This window comes from Cicer arietinum, chromosome 2, assembly GCF_000331145.2.
Source record: "Cicer arietinum cultivar CDC Frontier isolate Library 1 chromosome 2, Cicar.CDCFrontier_v2.0, whole genome shotgun sequence".
Classification (NCBI taxonomy): Eukaryota; Viridiplantae; Streptophyta; class Magnoliopsida; order Fabales; family Fabaceae; genus Cicer; species Cicer arietinum.
The window spans coordinates 14,147,687-14,166,234 of record NC_021161.2 but is presented as its reverse complement, the minus strand read 5'-3'; the positions used below and the strand labels follow the sequence as shown (position 1 = coordinate 14,166,234).

The 18,548-nt window shown below is 29.7% G+C and overlaps 2 protein-coding genes across 3 annotated transcripts; one reads left to right on the top strand and one right to left on the bottom strand.

Annotated features, from left to right (window-relative positions):
* Positions 1-5,612: 5,612 nt before the first annotated feature.
* On the bottom strand, positions 5,613-9,759 carry LOC101491236 (probable rRNA-processing protein EBP2 homolog). 2 transcript variants are annotated; one of them, XM_004516833.4, is made up of 2 exons: positions 9,458-9,759; positions 5,613-6,786 (listed from the first exon to the last, which is right to left on the bottom strand). In XM_004516833.4, exon 2 carries the CDS (start codon positions 6,779-6,781, stop codon positions 5,918-5,920), a length of 864 nt encoding a protein of 287 aa, XP_004516890.1. In that variant the 5' UTR covers positions 6,782-6,786; positions 9,458-9,759; the 3' UTR covers positions 5,613-5,917. The 2 variants fall into 2 exon arrangements, with proteins under 2 accessions (XP_004516890.1, XP_004516891.1); XM_004516834.4 differs by lacking the exon at positions 9,458-9,759 and adding an exon at positions 7,771-7,790.
* Positions 9,760-15,787: 6,028 nt separating this feature from the next.
* On the top strand, positions 15,788-18,289 carry LOC101490920 (sugar carrier protein C-like). Its single transcript, XM_004516832.4, has 4 exons — positions 15,788-16,117; positions 16,366-16,691; positions 16,911-17,540; positions 17,636-18,289. The coding sequence occupies exons 1-4, from the start codon at positions 15,991-15,993 to the stop codon at positions 18,080-18,082; spliced, it is 1,530 nt and encodes a 509-aa protein (XP_004516889.1). The 5' UTR covers positions 15,788-15,990; the 3' UTR covers positions 18,083-18,289.
* Positions 18,290-18,548: the final 259 nt, after the last annotated feature.

The window sequence follows — 18,548 nt, the reverse complement described above, 5'->3', positions numbered from 1 at the left end:
GCTTGTGTTTAGCAAGCGCTGTAAAATGGGCGCTGTTAAATGTCATTTTTGGCGTAGTGATGGGCTTAGGTTGAAAACAACATGTTCCCCAATTCTAGAAAGAAAAAAAAAAACCGACGTCTCCCATTCACAAAATGCGATAAAGAAAGAAAAAGAAAAAGAAAAAGAAAAAAAAATGGGCTTAAGAGAGAAAAAGGAAAAAATTCAAGAAAAAATAAAATAATAATTCTTTAATATTGATCATATTAAGTTTATCCTCTCAAATAATAATTCTTTAACTATGATCATATTAATTTTATCTAACCAGTTTTATTGTTAGTAGAACAAAACCCCTTATTGATATTCTGAAAAAATAAAATAAAATAAAATTGATCGATGAATATGTCTTTCTAATTGTATCTTTATTATTGATAGATTAAAACCTTTCATTTATTGATTTTTATTTCTTATCTTAATCAACGACAAATAATATAGGTGTCATAATTGTGTTACAATGTTTAGATAAAGTAATGAATGGGTTAGATGGTAGGATTGATTGTTATAAATAAATTAAGATAGTCGCTGATGCATTGTTACATAGGAAAGGAAACTCCTTAATATCATTGGAGATAGATTATTAGGAACTCTATTATCTCATTATTATTGTAATAACGGTCAAACTAGTAGTAGATCTTTTGTATGTCAGTCTATAAAAATAATTGATTTTGATGGTAATGTTCTTATTGTTGTTATCGGTCAAAAATTGATTTTAGTAAATGGGTTTATGACGATGAATAATTTTGAAAATGATGTTTGATATTATTATTATTGTGTAGGAAAATCTTTTTAGTTTTAAAAGTAAAATTGTGATATGCAATTTATTTTGTTAGAAGTTATCTTGATTTTCTTATGATATTGATATAGAAAACCTATTTTGATTAAAGAAAATATTTATCTATGTCAAAAATTAATTTTCATCTTGTAAAAGTCGTTATAAAGATCATATTGTGTTTTAATCAATAGAAGTAGTTATTGGCTAAAAAACTCAATTTTTATTTGGTTAAAATTTGATGTTGTAATAGTTTGAGCGTTGAAGAAATGTTTAGAAACTTTATTGATGTTAATAATAACAATGTTTGCATAAATAATAAATTGGTTGAAAGTTGTTATAATTACTTTTTAGAATGTTAAAGTTGTGATTTTTATGAGACAATTCTGTGGATATGGTGTTGATTTATAAAATAAAAATAATTTTATGATAGAGTTGTTAATTTGTTTTGTAATAATTAAAATGGAACTTGTGTTGTAGTGTCGTTAAATTTTATTATTAAATTTTTGAAAGTGAACTAAGGAAGTCTTAGGGATCCTTGATGTTTCTTATATTAGAATTTTGGTTCAAAAGAAATATTGGAAAAATTATATCTTTCCTTTATTTTATTGAATTTGCAATGAAGCACTTGTACCAAATATAGACTCAAAATATCTTTTTATTTTTACTTGTTTGTGTGCTTGCTAATTTGAGAGAATTGGTATCTTTTAAAAATATAAAGAAAGAGTTCGTCTTAAAACCTTAAGCCAACACCAAACCTTTAATATGAATTAGAGATAGATTTGTTTTGACAATAAGTGAGTAGTAAATTAATTTGTGAAAGTGTAACTTTTCGGAGCAAATACCGCTATGTAGGAACCTTAATAATGACACTCATAACGGTAAGGGCATCACTCCATTTGTTTTCCTACTTGAATTATATGTGATATAAATGCATTGTGATGTTATGTATTGGTTTTGTTTGTGTGTTATCTTCAAAAAATTAAATGTTATATAATACGATGTTATAATGGTTGTATTTGACATGTTCAAATTATGGAAAATAAACGGTATATGATACGTTGTTATAATGATTGTGCTTGACATGTTGTGGTTATTCGATGTGATGACTTTGTGTCTAAACCAATTTGGTTTACGACATGGTTGAATGGTTTTGGACGCTCTGGTTGAGTGATCTATTTTGTTAGTAACTAAGGTGATGACATTTATGACTGCATTGGTGGCTAGGACCTAGTCGCGAGTACGTGACGACAACTCCTTGAAAAGGAAACGTGATTCAAAAAAATACTCAACGGTAGAGTACTGAACATGAAACTCTGAAGAACATTTGTCCAACGGTGGGACATTGTCCAATGGTGGGACTCTTTGCTCTACTAGTGGTGATATTCTAGAATCATGCATTGACATAATGAAGAGCATTTGTCCAAAGTTGGGATATTGTCCAATGGTGAGAGACTCTTTGCTCTATGGGGTGGTGATATTTTTGAATCATGCATTGACATATAGTCTAACAAATAGGATTTGTGCATTTTGGTTGATTTATATCTTTGGTGCGTTGTGATTTTTAAATGTTGAATGAAATATATGATTTATTTATATTTTTACTATTAACACTATATATGCATGTTTATTTGCTCTGTTTGTTATTTGGAGATGACACTTACATTTGACAAGTGGTCACATATAGTGTTACTTGAGCGAATAATGTCACGGTCAACCTAGTATGAGAACTGTGAGGAAGCACAATAGCATGTAGTTGGAGGCTCCGAGATACTTTTGTACTAGTGTTAAACTTGTTGGGTGAGTTTTCCATAAGCATCCAAAGTTATGACTAACTAGAATTTATTTAAAACACCAAGTGTTTTGACTTTAGGAGTTTCTTTTGTTTAACGTATTAACTTTATTTTGTAATTGTGAATACTCTAATTCATTATTTTTTATTGAAAATTTTATTAATTGATTTTAAAGTAAATGAGTGTTTAAGATAATCTTATAAAAACAAAACGAATATGTATTTTTACGTTTAGAATTTTGTTAGTTAATGTCTTGAAAAAGCAGGATGTTATAAGATGTCTAGTTTTTTAAAATAATTTTTAACTTAACACACCGTCATTCATTTGGTTAAGTATTCAATAAAAAGCTTCAGGTGTTTGGAAACAAAATGGATTTTGTTTTGTCAAATTTCAAGTCATTTTAAAATATCAATCCTTAACTAAATACTGTAAAGTTTGTGATTAAAATGCAGCGGAATGAGTCTAATTTCAACTGCAAAAAGAATCATTCAAAAAGGATAATTATACATAACATTATGGTTAGAACCAAGTTAATTTTTCTATTGTGATTTTGATGTTAACAAATGTATTTTATGAAAACAAATTGTTTGGACTAATGGCTTCACTAAGTGTGGAACAATTAGAACAAAAAAGTCATAGTAAGCAACCAGAGGAAGCTACCAGAAAGCCAATAGTGTAACACCCCAAATTTTATAATAAATTTTTTTATTAATTAAATAGGATTTTAAATAATTAATTTGATGTTAAAATTATTTTTAATATATGTTGATAAATTTTGGGATAATTTTCATTATATGGGTGTTTTATATGATGTGTTAGTTTTATAAATATTAGATTAAATGAGCAATATAAATAATAAATATTATATTTTATTATTTGATATATTTTTTTAAAATAATAGTATTTTAGTGTAATATTTTAAAGAAAAAGATTTTATATGATTTTACGTGTATATACGCGTATCTAATTAATGTAATATTTTTCTGTACGCTTGACTGATGTTAAGTATGCACGTAGTTATATTTCAATTATTTATAACTACTTTCTATTTTTAGTTATTTTTTTATAAATAATTATTTTGAGATAGAATTGATATTGTGTTTGATTTCTTTTATTTTTATATACTTGTTATGACATTGTGATTTTATATTTATTTATTATGAATTAGTAATTAATATAAAGTGCTGATGTTATATTTATTTATTTTATAATTTCAAATATTTTCTAACTTAGTAATTTAATGTAAGTATTTGTAAAAATAAGTATAATTATAGTGATTAATTTGAATATAAGAGTTTTGGTTATTAATGTATTTTAAAAGATTAATTATTTTATTTTATAAATTATTAGTTTTGAAATATTAATAATGTTTTACTAATGAAATTGTGTTTTAAAAAAATAAAATATAAATAGTAATAGTAAAACCTAAAAGGAGGCTATGGGCTTGACCCATGTGTGTAAAAGATTTAAATTGTTAATAAAATAAAATAAAAGAATGAGGAAGGAAGCATAAGGCCACCACAAGTAAAACCAAGAGAATCCAACCATAAGCATATCGTTTGGCAACGGTGATCGATAACTGTACTAAAAAACTTTCTCTATTTTCTTCCAAATTTGAGTATGTTGTTTCCTATATTTAGTTAGTCGATTAAACACGATATTCCAGATTTTTAACAACTCCAATTTCTCTCTAAAATACTCGACATCTCCGTTTGTAGAATTCGTTATTTTGCATCGTTCTTCTTCACCGTAAGTTCGATTTGAGTGAAACCAACGCCAAAACGACCGTGTGAAAAATGGCTATATTATCCACTAATTGGTTTTCTGATTTATGATCAATTTAAGGACAAAGAGTCAAAGAACAAAGACTGTTTGGTAGTGGAATCCTATTCATAGGTGAAAGCGTCAAAATAAAGTAAGGGGTGAGAGAGCGTTTGAATTCATGAGTATAATATATTATGAGATGAACGGGAAAACCGTATTTTCCAACGATTCATTCGGAGCTCGCTATGTACGGCAGTAGCCCTTTGAGTGATAAATTAATTAATATGCAAAATATAAATTGTGAGATTAAAATATGAAATAGAAATACTTATAAGGTGTTGATTGATTCGTTAAATGTGTGGTATTTAATATTATTGTGATATTTGATTTAATTTCGTTAAATGTTGGGCATTTGATATTATTGTGATATTTAATTTAATTTCGTTAAATGTGTGACATTTGATATTATTGTGATATTTGATTTATTATCGTTAAATGTGTGATATTTGATATTATTGTGATATTGGATGTCGAATGAATTTTATGTATATGTTTGATTAGACATGTTTAGGTGACGTGATAATAAAAGGTGGATGCATTTTGATAAATTTTATGTGATTATGATGATGTATAATTAATAATAATGATGTTATAAATTTATGATAAGTCTATGTGATGATGTATGATTGATGTTATAAGATTGTGATGAGTATATGTAATGACGTGTGATTAATGATAGTGATGTTATAAATTGTGATGAGAATATTGTGATTCCAATTTGTGTTTGAGATGACGGTCTTAATAGAGTATCATAACGAGGGGAGAAAATAAATATTGAGAATTTGTGAAGTGAAGATTATTTTGTCATCATATAGATAGGGCCTAACAAGCCTAGTGATTCCGAGGAAGTACAACTGAATGAGTCTGATCGTGGCGGGGTTGAGTTGAGGGGATCTATGAAGACAAGACCAAATATTTCAGAGTTAGAATGGTACCACATTGTGAAGTAGAGTATAAACTCAAGCATAGCATTGAATTTTATTGTGATTGTTTTATTGTGATTAATATGTATCATGTGTGGTGATAATTTCTCTTAGAAGATAATTTCTCTTGGTGATGTTTTCAAAATTGGTTCTTCTCTAATGTTTTATCAAAGGAAATGAAAACAAAAAACACCAAAAGTAAATGAACACTTACATTTTGTTATGTTCTTTCTTCGTCAACAAGTATAAAAAAACAGCTCTCAATTGAAAAACAAATAAAAACATCAGCATTTCAGGTATGTCTAAGTTACACTGTCTTGTGTACTCAAAAGAACTACATCATATATCTGTTAGTAATGACCGGAGCATAAAGTAACACATCATTTAACAAAACATCAAAATTGGAGTAGATACATAAGGACTTATAATTGTTGATAAAGTTTATAAAGTCACAATAAGTTCGTTTACGAAATTGAACTATCTGAGCTGATGAAAATTCAGAGGACAACACCAATAGCGCATTCCATGGCATCCCTTCTTCATAAAACAAATCAAAGGAGTATTGTATTTTACCTCTTTCTCTTCTTATTTCCAGCATCAGCGCCCTTTTTACTGAATCCACCAAAATCATTAGTGGTGTCAGCGGTATTCTGCTTCTTCAATCCCTTCTTGCCTCCAAAACCGAATTTGGAATCTCTTTTCATTTGCTTCTTTCCCTTTCCAAAGGCTTGCTTTGCCTTACCTCCTGACCGATCGCCGGGAGACACTCCAGGCCTTTTCTTCTTTGACCTCTCGAACACTTTTCCATCCTCAAAGTCCAAAACCTTACCCGCATCATTTCCGTTGTCAGCAAACCCGCTCTGTTGCCTCTGCTTCCTCCATTTCTTAACAGATTCGATGTCCTCCTTTTTCTGCTTGGCCCTTTCTTTCATTTTCTGTGCCTGAATCTCTTTCGACAATCTCTTGGCCTCCCTGGCTTTTCTTCTCTCCTCAGCCTCTTCCATCTTCCGCTTCTCATCTAATAGCCTACCTTTCACCTTCTCCATGTGGCTATCTGCCTTCACCATTTCGGCATAATAGTCTGAAGGTCGTAGAAAAGGGAGACCCATTGACTGAAGTTTCTCAAAGGCCTGTCTAGTTCCCTCCAATGCCTGAGTGTAAAATGCAAGCTCTCGTGCCAAGTCATCGTTGACGTCTACTTCCTGCTCTTGATCAATATCAATGGAGAGTTTATGTCTCCATTCAACATTCTCTGGCCAACTTATGTCTCCGAGTTTATCCAATAGAGCATCTCTGTTATTTACTGCTTTTTTAGATGGTTCAGATAATTTCACATCTTCATCTGATCCTGATTCAGATGGTGATATTTCCTCACTCAAATATTCAGTTTCATCATCTTTCATTGTATCAACATTAACCATAGGAAGCTCCATTCAATCTATACCAATATTAAAGAGAAAATAAAAACATTTTAGACCAAAAAGTTGCAGTCTTATATATAAAACCTAAATAATGTCGAATGGAAAACTAAGAGAGCAGTTAAGCAAGCAGATAAGCTTCTCAAAATCTAGCACTAATGTCAAAATAAAATCAGAATCAGATAAGCAAGCAGTGGCTAAACTAATGGAGTGAATATGAGAGATCAACATTGCTATCAAGTCGGAGATCTTATTAATTAACCAGCCCAATTGAACAATAATTTAAAACAAGTTGAAAAATGATAAATTGGCAGTGTATGTTTGGCTTTGCTTTTGGAATGAAGCAAAATTAATTCTAGAGGTGTAGAAGTGATTTTGTCAGGTTTGGATCTGCTCGAATATTATTGATTTTGCCTCAAGAATTGATTCTAACTTGAAGCTAGAATTTGGAGATTTTCCCTTTACAATTGATTTTTAACCTTAAATTTATTGCTCACCTCACTTTTACATAAATAATGTACCCAAAAATAAATGACTTTACATTCAACTTGATTTTAGCTAGAATCAATTATACAAAATCAATTTTTGTAACTGCAGAACCAAACACAAACTTAGGCTTTTCATCAAACACCTCATGAGCACGCTTGGGCGTGTGTGTGCCATAACAACATATTATCAAGCAGATTGTAACATGATATAAAAACCAATTGGGTAGTTCAGGAAATTGAACAAAATCATGCAAATGGCCACATAAAAAAAACAAGGGGGAAAGGGAACTAAATACTCATTCATAGTGAAATTCAAACTCACAAACACAGTTTCTTATTTGTTCCTAGCGTACATGGAAGAAAAAATACAAGTTTTAAAAACAAAATAAACGAAACCACTACAGGAACTGAAGATAAATAAACGTTACCAAGTTAAGGTTATTCGGTAGCGCTTACATGAATTAGAGCGAATATGAAACGAAAGCAGAACAGTGTCGTAGATTGAAAAGAACTAACCTTGTAGTGAATTGGAAGTGTTACACAGTTGCAGCAATGAGAATGACTTTAGGGTTTAGAGGGAGGTTTAGGGTACATACGGGAAGTTAGAGAAAAATGACAATAGTACCTTTAAATTAAATAATTTTATTAATTTCATTCTTCATTAAAATATGAGTGAACATTCAATTTGCTAGTTTTTATAAGTAACAGAAATATTTTAAAATCTCTAAATTAATATTATATTAATTATTTAAGTTATTATCATCAATTATCTTCTTATTTTTGGTTTGTATTGTCGAGTTGTCAAAAAAATTTATCTATTACAGACTTACGTCATATGAGAGTTGATATTTATTAAATCCAGTTGTAAATTAAATAAACATATTAAAAATTAACTAAAACATAATTATCTTCTTCAAATTAAAAGAACTCTGACCCTTGTTATCCGATGCCTATTAAAAACAATGAAAACTAAAAATTTGTTAAAAACAAATCCACTCAATCCTTCTAAAGATCCATAAAATTAAATCATGGAATTTTTTCTTCAAAGAGACCGATGAGTAGGAGGGAACATTGAATTAGTACATACAAGACATTTGAGCAAATATGGGTTCTATAACTAACTCAGCCAAATAAACTAATATGAATCACTAAAGAATTGGAAGAGGAAAATTCTGGTTTATTGGTTGAAAGTCTAAAGAATAGGCGGCGGCGATGGAGGAAGGAGTTGCGATGATTGAGAAATATCAAAAGTTACTTAAAAGTTAGAACAATACGTGATTGCATATTTATTAGATGTTTTTCTGTCTACTTTATCATAAATGTACCGTAGGTAAAACAATTATAGTTCAAAATAATTACATTATCCTAAAGTTAGAAGTGTCAAGAAATATAAACATGGCAACCTTCTCAAGAAATGTTAAAAGTGAATTAATTTTAATCTTTTCTAATTTCCATGGGAATGAATCATCATCTTTTCTAATTTAAATAACTTTGCAAACATAAAATTAATCAAAAACACATACATTTCAATCTATAGAGATAAACCAAAAACACATACATTTATCAAATTAACTTTGGTTTGTAATAACTTTGCATACATTTAAATAACTAATCAGAAACCTATGCATACATCAATAAATTAAAAGCTCTAAATCAGTAAATAATTTAATAACTAATACTTTGCATACATTTAAATAACTAATCAGAAACCTATGCATACATCAATAAATTAAAAAACTCTAAATCAGTAATTAATTTAATAACTAATTCAAAGGCAAAAACAATTTTGAACCAATTACATAGCCCAAACTAATTGAGTAACAAAAACCAACAATTATGAATAGTTAATAAAATTTTCAATTCATTACTCAGCCAAACAAACAATTATGAATAACTCTAATTATGTATCCCAAACTAATTACATAACCCTAACTAACCAAACCAATTAAACCATTCTAAATCAATTACATAGCCCTAACTAACTGAGTAACAAAAGCAAACAATTATGATTAGTGAAACAAGTTTCAATTCATAATTCACAAACAATTATGAATCACTATATGAATAGCCCTAATGATGTAGCCCTAATGAATTACATAGCCCTAAGTAACTCATCCAAATAAACAAATATGAATCACTAAACAAGTTTTTAATTCATAAAAGCTTTGGAATAAAAAATGGGAAGAGGAAAAACATGGTTTACCCGTTGAAAGTTTGAAGAATAGGCGGCGACGATGGATGAAGGGGTTGCGGCAAACTGAAGAAACAGAGTCGCAAAGAGGCAGTGTTAACACTGGGAGATGCGAGAAGAAGGGAAAGTAAGAAACACGAGGTTGCGAAGAGAGTGAAAGGCGCACAGTACGCCGGGGAGCGGCCGAGAAAGGAGGATGGAAGAGAATGGAATACTTTTTTCAAACCCTAAAACTGCATATTAAACTGATTGCAAAGGCTTGAGAGTAGTTTTAGGGAATGGCTTATGATCGAATTCTCAAAATGGGTTTTCTTTTTGTTGAATTAGTTTAAATTTTTTTTCTTTTATTCGAAAAGTTTTGTTTAATTTTAGTGGTCTAATATAACAACATTTTTTTTTAAATGTTTTTAAATGGATATGTACCATATGACGGCGCTTATAAATAAAATTGGGCGCTTATAAATAAAATTGTGTTAAAAGACGTTAAAGAGGAGTGCTTTTACCAACCACAGTGCTTTTATAAGAAGCTTTGTCAAATGCGTTGTTATTATATAACTACTAGTACCTACGACAATGATTTTTATAAAAGCGTTTTAAAAGACTTTACAACACTTTAACTGATCAAACGCCGTTAAAAGAGCATTATAAAATATATATTTCAATGTATTGAATGTGATTATTTTCTTTACACTCATTAGTCTCTATAAATCCGTTATATGATGACATTGTTTGTTTTGGTTGTGTTATGTACTTATTTATAATTTTAGTTTTTTTTAGACCATGCTTTAGTTAGTACTTTCTTATGATTTGTTGAATATTATATAAATTTTGTATGGAAGTATCGAAATTCAATGCATCTTCCATTTCTTTCTTCTGTGAAGAATTTTAATCTCATTCTAAGTAATATACAATAGTAGTAATCCAAACAAAGCAAAAATAATTGCATATAACAACAATGTTGAATATCAAATATCCACCAAAATCACAAAATCAAAGGCAGATGAAGAAAAATAAAGGTTATAGAAGTTGTGTATAACTTATAGTTTATTAAAAAATAATGTCATCATAAAGGTTATAATAAGTAATCCAAACTATTGAAAATCTTATTTGATGGTGGTTAACAAATTATGCATATAAAAGGTCATACCTAAATGATAGTGGCTCATAAGTTATGCATATAAAATGTCATAGCTTTCATGTATATTATGATAGTAATAATGGATATTCCACTCATTCTTGATGGTAGAAGACCTAAGGAACTTAATGTGTTATATGGGGTTTGACCCCATGTCATGATGTCATAATAGAAAATGGTTCTAGCTAACCGATGCGCCAATTAAGTTATTTTATGATGTGTATAAACTAAATTTTAAATATAATCAATATTTTTGAGAAAAATGCAGAAAAAGAGAAATATCTGAATTTTCAACTCACTTTGTTGATTTAGATGTTGCGGTTTTTAACTGTTCAAATAGAAGCAACACTTTTGTCATATCATTTTGGTCCATATTTATATCTTTATATCTTTTCTTTTATCTGAATATTTTGAGAATAAATAATTTCATTGAAATTAAATTATTTAATGCATATATTAAATCAATGACATACTATTATGTTTTAATTATACAATTATATGAGGAATAACAAAATTGTCCACCCACTTTAAGACATAGTCTAAAGATAAATTAAATTCTCATATAATTTAGTTTTTATGTATAATGATCTTTAATAGTTTTGATTATTCTTGAATATGTTATTGAAGTTGGAAAACTTGGAAACTTTTATTGAATCTTCCCAATTAAGATATAAACATTATATATAAGAAACCAAATCTCAAAATTCAAAGTCAAAGTCAATAATTCCCCAAGCTTCCCAATTAAGATATAAACATTATATAAGAAATTAAATCTCAAAATTCAAAGTCCATAATTCCCTAAAAATCATTTACTGATGATGTTTTTGATACATGTTGTCAAAACATAATTCGGAAGAGTATTGTGATCAAAATTTATTTTGAGCATAATTTTGAGACATTTTTAAAATGCTAATTAATTTTTGTCATCAACCCTAAAATACTCAGGGACATTTAAAAAATTGTTTACTAAAAAGTTCAAAACCATTTATTTAGTAAAAATCATATATTGATGCTCTTAAATTAATTTTTTTAAACAGAACCCTAAACATGTATGTAATCTTCTAATTTTTAAAGTATAAAAACGAAGTAGAATAAATTTTCAGATTTCAGTTTTGATCATCCAACTACCATGTATCCAAGATGAAAACCATGACATCCAATATTTTTCTTAAGAAAATATCATCCATGTTGGAAAAGAAACATTCTAGAAGTCATTTCTAGGTCTCATGAACAAAATAAAGGACTTATCCTATTTGTTCTTCCAATCCATGTGATCTTCTTGGACTTTTATTCTTATTTATTCCTTTGATAGTTAATTTATCATATCATGTACATATTATAGTTTATCAAAGTGACTATCTTTATTTGACGTAAATGATCTAGTGAGAATCTTGAAGATTCTTTTTCTTAATCTTTTTTATTCGTTCAAGTAAGATTTAATTATTCAGTATATGAACATGACATTTGTTTATTGAATTTATTTTTTATGTAAGAATATATTGTCTTATGTTCACGACAAAACATTCTAATCTTCTAGTGTTGAACCTTCTCAAGTCCATTATGTGAGTGCTTCTTGATTTTTACATTGTTCACATCTTCTTAATCATGTAAGAATTTATGTTTTACCGAAGTCGCTTAAAAATACATGTTAGATAACAAAATATATCAAAATCTCTTAATCATTATGCTTTATTATCATTGAAACTTCATAAGGGATTTTGTCTCAACAATACAACAAAACAACCGGGTGAACACTGACTAGATTATGCACTACTTCATTTTATGATTTAGGGTAAGTTTCATTGACCCAAGATTGAAATTGACATTTTAGAGTGTGTTTTCGTATTTTATTTTTGGCTTTTACCCATAAACTGACGAGTTGACTTGATTAGAGGTCGAAATTTCAAACAAACATAGGCTTCTAGATTGTGGACTATGATTAGCGTGTGAAAGCGTCGAAATAAGGTTATGGGTGAGAGAACGATTGAATACATGAGTATATTATAATGTGTAATGTACAAGAAAATCGTCAATAGGAGATAAGTTTATGTGGTGATGATGTATAATTGATGATAGTAATGTTATGAATTTATGATGAGTATATTGAAGTAAACTCTTAGTTGATGAAATAGTGGTGATTCCAACATGTGCTAAAGATGGTGCTCTTAATAGAGTAGCCTAGGCCAACAAAGAGAGGAACAAGATGTTATGGGTCTTTGATGTGAAGATTATCTTTTCAACATACAAGTAGGTCTTGAAAAGCTTGGTGATGTTCGGGAAGTACAACTGGATGAGTCTTATGATAGAGGTTTGCTATTGAGCTTTATGGCAAGATTGTTAGACCTTTAGGGTATTCTAGTGGAAATTCGTAGGTGACTTCAGGGTAGCCCTCCAAAAGTTGTGAGCTACCATGCGGCACATGTTTACCTTGATTGTCACGTACATATGCCTTGGGTTAAGTTGAGGGGATCTTTGAGGACAATTGTCAATTTGAATTGTCCGCCTACTTGTGTGGTGGCATAGTATCAAACCTCATAACCAAGTACTTCTAAGTAAGAATGATACCAAATGATGAAAAAGTATAAAGTGTAAGCTCATTCATAGCATATCATTACATTGTCTTGTGATTGTTCTTTTGTGATTAATGTATATCGAAGGTGATAATGATTTATCTTAGATGATTTGATGTTATAATGAGATATTGATTTTCCGTGAGTGACTTTGACGTTATAATGTGATATTATATTCTTGAATGTTTGAATATACTATGATGTATTATGATACGATTCTATTATGATTATTTGTGTGTTTTTGTTACATATATTATACTATCAACATGATTTCAAAACTCACCTCAATCATTGTCGGTGTTTTGACTATCTTGGTTATGCATTTGCAAAATCACAAATGTTACAGGTATGAATATCTTGAGGTTCCAGTTTAGGAGAAGTCTCGATCTGACATATAATACTAGAAATAAGATTTACATGTTGTATTTTACTTATTTAATTATAAACTACTTTTTGTAAGAAAACCTTATTAGTACTAGTTGTTTTTGGAATTATTTAGGAAATTATAGCTACGTCAAGTTTTTTAAGTTCACATTGTTTTATTTGTCATAATGTCTGCATTTACGTGAATTCATTGAATCCATGTCCTAGACATCTCTTTACTAGTAGTTTATACCTCTCCCGTGCATCATACAAATTTTTCAATATTGTTTTGTTCAACACATGTTATCTCAACCATTTTATGAATGAAGTTAGAGACTAGAAAATACTTATCAATAATTTTTTCCTCCAATTCATTTCATGTGTTCATTATTCCTGATGGAATGGAATTTTTAACTCTTTTGGTCAAGGTGAAGTGCAACATCCCTAACTATTTGGCATCTTCAAATACGTCGAGAGGGTTTGTTGTTCCACAAATCTCTAAGAAATTTTTTAAAATTTGATTTGGGTTTTAAATTTAAGTTCACAAAAACTATTCATTCTTGAGGGCATTTAGCATTGACGAATTAACTTCATATGGAACTACGCTCGTGTCATGAAATCCATGTGTCATCTGCCCCTCTATTGTATTATACCGAAATCTACAATAACACACTGAGGTGGCGATGGCAATGGTGGATTCATATATTTTATTTCTGCTTGCTTGGCATCTCTCACTTTCTTCCTGCTTAGCTTTACAGTCTTTCGATTTGAGGAACATAAAGCAATTTCTTTGAAGTTTCACCCTGCATGCACAACTCAGAAAACCTTTAGTAGTAGAGAACTATATCAATAAAAATAAAAGAAATCAACGGATTATATTTTGTATTTTAGAAATGAAAGAACCTACAAATTTAAAATATAATCTAAGTATGACTAGTTTTCCTTGTTGAAAATTAATCAAGAATCTGCGACAAGGACAACAAAAACTTGATGGATAATTGACAATTGTACCATAAATTTCACAAGTTAATAAAAAAGTTTGTATCCACATGCATTGTAATTGATTTAAATTGCAACGATGTGAATTACACTTAGGTGATTAAAGGGTTTATAATTGGTTGTTTGATTGCAAACGAATGAAAATTAACGAGATAAAGATTTTGGGAAAAAACAATAGGATTTTGAGTCATCTCATTTTCACTATGTATTTATTAAATCCACTATTTTAGCATTAAGTTATTATGGTTACGTCAAATTAGCATATTAGATTAAGATCAATTCTTTGGCTCAAAAGCATTTTTTTTTATAACATAAACTAATTTCTTAAGAGATCTAACTTGTTGCTCAAAGCATGAAAGTTCCCTGAGACACATGTTAATACTCTATATTCCTATATAAAATATTAAAACATGAACATTAATTCTATGTCTGATTATTACTACCTATTTTTCGATAGTGAATATAGTGTAAATTCCATTTGTTAATGGTAAACCTATGAAAAATATTAAGAATAAGAATTGATGATTCAAAACAACCACTTTAATTGCATAAATAGTATATAGGATTCAAAACTACGTAGTCTAAAAGAGGATGATCTACATCATAATCAAAAGGAAATTTAGTTTATGATTAAGAATATAGAAACAATGAAGAAGATAAAATTACACATAAAAAAGATGAAATGCATCTTATTCTTGTCTCTAATGTTGAAATCATCAATTCCTAGACACTCCAAAACATGTACAATTGCTCCTCCAAATACCAAAATTCAGAACCCATGTCTAAAATCGAAAACCCTTAAATAAATTGAAAATTTTGAATCCTTCGCCTAAACAAATGAAAATTTAAGAAGACTTAATTGCAATTTTTTACGAAATAGAATAAAAATGTTGAAAAAATAAAAATTGGATAAAATCAAACAATGTATAATTGTTACATAAAAACTTAAATTTGACATTATATTAATTTATTTCTATTTTAAAATATATATATATATATATAAATAATTTTATCTTATAATAATTTGATTTAAAAAATAAATAAAAAGAAGTGTAAATATTCTTCTAACCGTTTCTAGAAAGAAAGAAAAATGGTTCTTGTAACAACATCCGAACAAAAAGGGAAAGAAAACAAACAAAATAAAATTTAAAGATGTAATCCAGTCCATCTCAACAAAAAAATAAAAAGTTGTCAGCCAACAAATTAAAACGATAAAATAAGAAAATACAACAATGTTGTACAAAAAAAATAAAAAACAAGAATATACAAAATAGTTTAATATGTTCTGAACAGAACAGATCCATTCCAACACTTTTGTTAAAACCAGTGGTAGATAAAAAAGACAGATACATGAACTACTATAAATAGTGCCATTGAATCAAGGTTTCATCTTTTTGCTGTAATGCTTATCTAGTCTTCACTTCTTTATATAAATAAGTATAAATATATCTATAAATCTTATTGAGTTAAAGGCAATAATGACTAAGCAAGCAATCATGGATGTTCCAACAAAGTATCCAGGAAAACTCACCTTTAGGGTGGTTATCACTTGCATCATGGCAGCAAGTGGTGGATTAATCTTTGGTTATGACCATGGTGTATCAGGTAATTAATTTCCATCATTTTCTTTTTTTACAAAGTTTCCATTTTTTGTTAATAATTCTTGGTTTCATGATAATGTGTTTTTGAATTAATAATCCCTTGTTTTAATTTGAAAATGGGGTTTTGATATCTGGGTTTTGTTGTTAATTTCTCTTAATTTTGGTTTTGTTATAATCTTGGAAACAATGTAGCTTTTTGATGCATATGTTATGATTGATGAAATTTGTGTCATACTTTGTTGATTTTTTTAGGTGGTGTTACTTCAATGGATTCCTTCTTGAAACGTTTCTTTCCATCTGTTTATGAAAAGGAATCAAATGTGAAACCTTCTTCAAACCAATACTGCAAATTCAACAGTCAGATATTGACACTGTTTACATCTTCTCTTTATCTAAGTGCTCTTGTTGCTGGTCTTGGTGCATCCAACATAACAAGAATGCTTGGTAGGCGTGCAACTATGATTATGGGTGGATTGTTCTTTGTCTCAGGTGCATTACTCAATGGATTAGCCGTGGACATTTGGATGCTTATTGTTGGAAGGTTGTTGCTTGGTTTTGGCATTGGATGTGCCAATCAGGTAAATTTTCTTTAGATTTCAACTCTTTATGTTGTCTTTTTTACGCGTCCGACAAAAAAATTAATGACAGTTTGACATGTGTCAGTTCTTCGGATCGTTGGTTTATTTGTAGTAGACAGACAGATAAATTGATAAATAGATGGAATGATTGTGTCATGCTATGATTGTAAATTTATAATCTTATGCTAACCAATTGATACTTTTTTTGTACATTTGCAGTCAGTTCCAATCTATGTCTCAGAAATGGCACCTTATAAATACAGAGGAGCACTAAACATGTGTTTCCAATTGTCAATTACTATAGGCATTTTTTCAGCCAATCTTTTCAACTACTATTTTTCCAAGATACTTAATGGTGAGGGATGGCGATTAAGCTTGGGGCTTGGTGCGGTACCTGCATTGATTTTTGTTGTAGGATCATTTTGTCTTCCTGATTCGCCAAACTCACTTGTCACACGCGGTCGTCATGAAGATGCAAGAAAGGAGCTCGTGAAAATTCGTGGCACAGATGATGTTGATGCAGAGTTTAGAGATATTGTTGCTGCTAGTGAGGCCTCGGCTAAAGTGACACACCCTTGGAAAACCTTGTTGGATAGAAAATATAGGCCACAGCTTGTTTTCGCAGTGTTGATTCCTTTCTTTCAGCAATTCACTGGCTTGAATGTGATCACATTCTATGCTCCTATTTTGTTCAGAACAATTGGCTTTGGAAGCCAAGCTTCTCTCATGTCTTCCGCGATCATCGGAAGTTTTAAGCCCGTTTCCACCTTGATTTCAATCTTTGTTGTAGATAAATTTGGAAGACGCGCTCTTTTCCTCGAGGGTGGTGTGCAAATGTTGATTTGTCAGGTACATGTGCTCTTCACATTTTCGCCGCAAAAACCTCTTTTCGCTTCATTGTTTTTAATTCGTGTTTCTCACTTTTATGTTTGTTTTCTCAACAGATTATCATGGCAATTGCTATTGCTGTCACATTTGGAACAAGTGGGAACCCAGGAACACTTCCTAAATGGTATGCAATTGTTGTTGTAGGTGTGATATGCGTATATGTTTCGGGTTACGCTTGGTCTTGGGGTCCTCTGGGATGGTTAATACCGAGCGAAATTTTTCCTCTTGAAATTCGATCTGCCGCTCAGAGTATCACAGTTTCTGTGAATATGATCAGCACTTTCTTCATAGCTCAATTCTTCACATCAATGCTTTGTCACTTCAAGTTTGGTTTATTCATTTTCTTTGGTTGCTTTGTGGTCATAATGACCATAGTCATCTACAAGTTTTTGCCAGAAACAAAGGGTATCCCACTTGAGGAAATGAATATGGTTTGGCAGAAACACCCTTTCTGGGGCAAATTTTTGGAGTCAGAAAATAGGATACAAACTGGCAAGGCATAAACTAATTGTTAAATGTTAGTTTATGTGTGTTGTGACTTGTGAGAAGAAAAATATCCCACTTGGAATTTTTATAATACTGAAAAACCAATTGGTACTTTATATCATCCATTTGACAAGATATATAGTAAATATAATCATGTCACACTTACAGTTACTATCAGTTATTTATTTATTTGCTATGTGGAGAAGTAGTCTTGCACTTTTATATTTTAACTTTTTCATTATCTAGCTCTTTTTTAAGGAAGTTAGGTTTATGAGTTTTGAATTTGTTTATAATATTAGTACTCTTTCTTTATTTTAGAAACAATTTCTTAGTAGTTATAGTTTCACGATCAAGACATAGATGTAATAACCGGTCGGTACTCTTTCTCAAGATAAAGTTATAGTTTCTTAGTAATTAAAAAGTTTTGGACCTTCTAATGCAAATAATTGAATGAAAATATTTTTGACCTTTTTCGTGCAAATA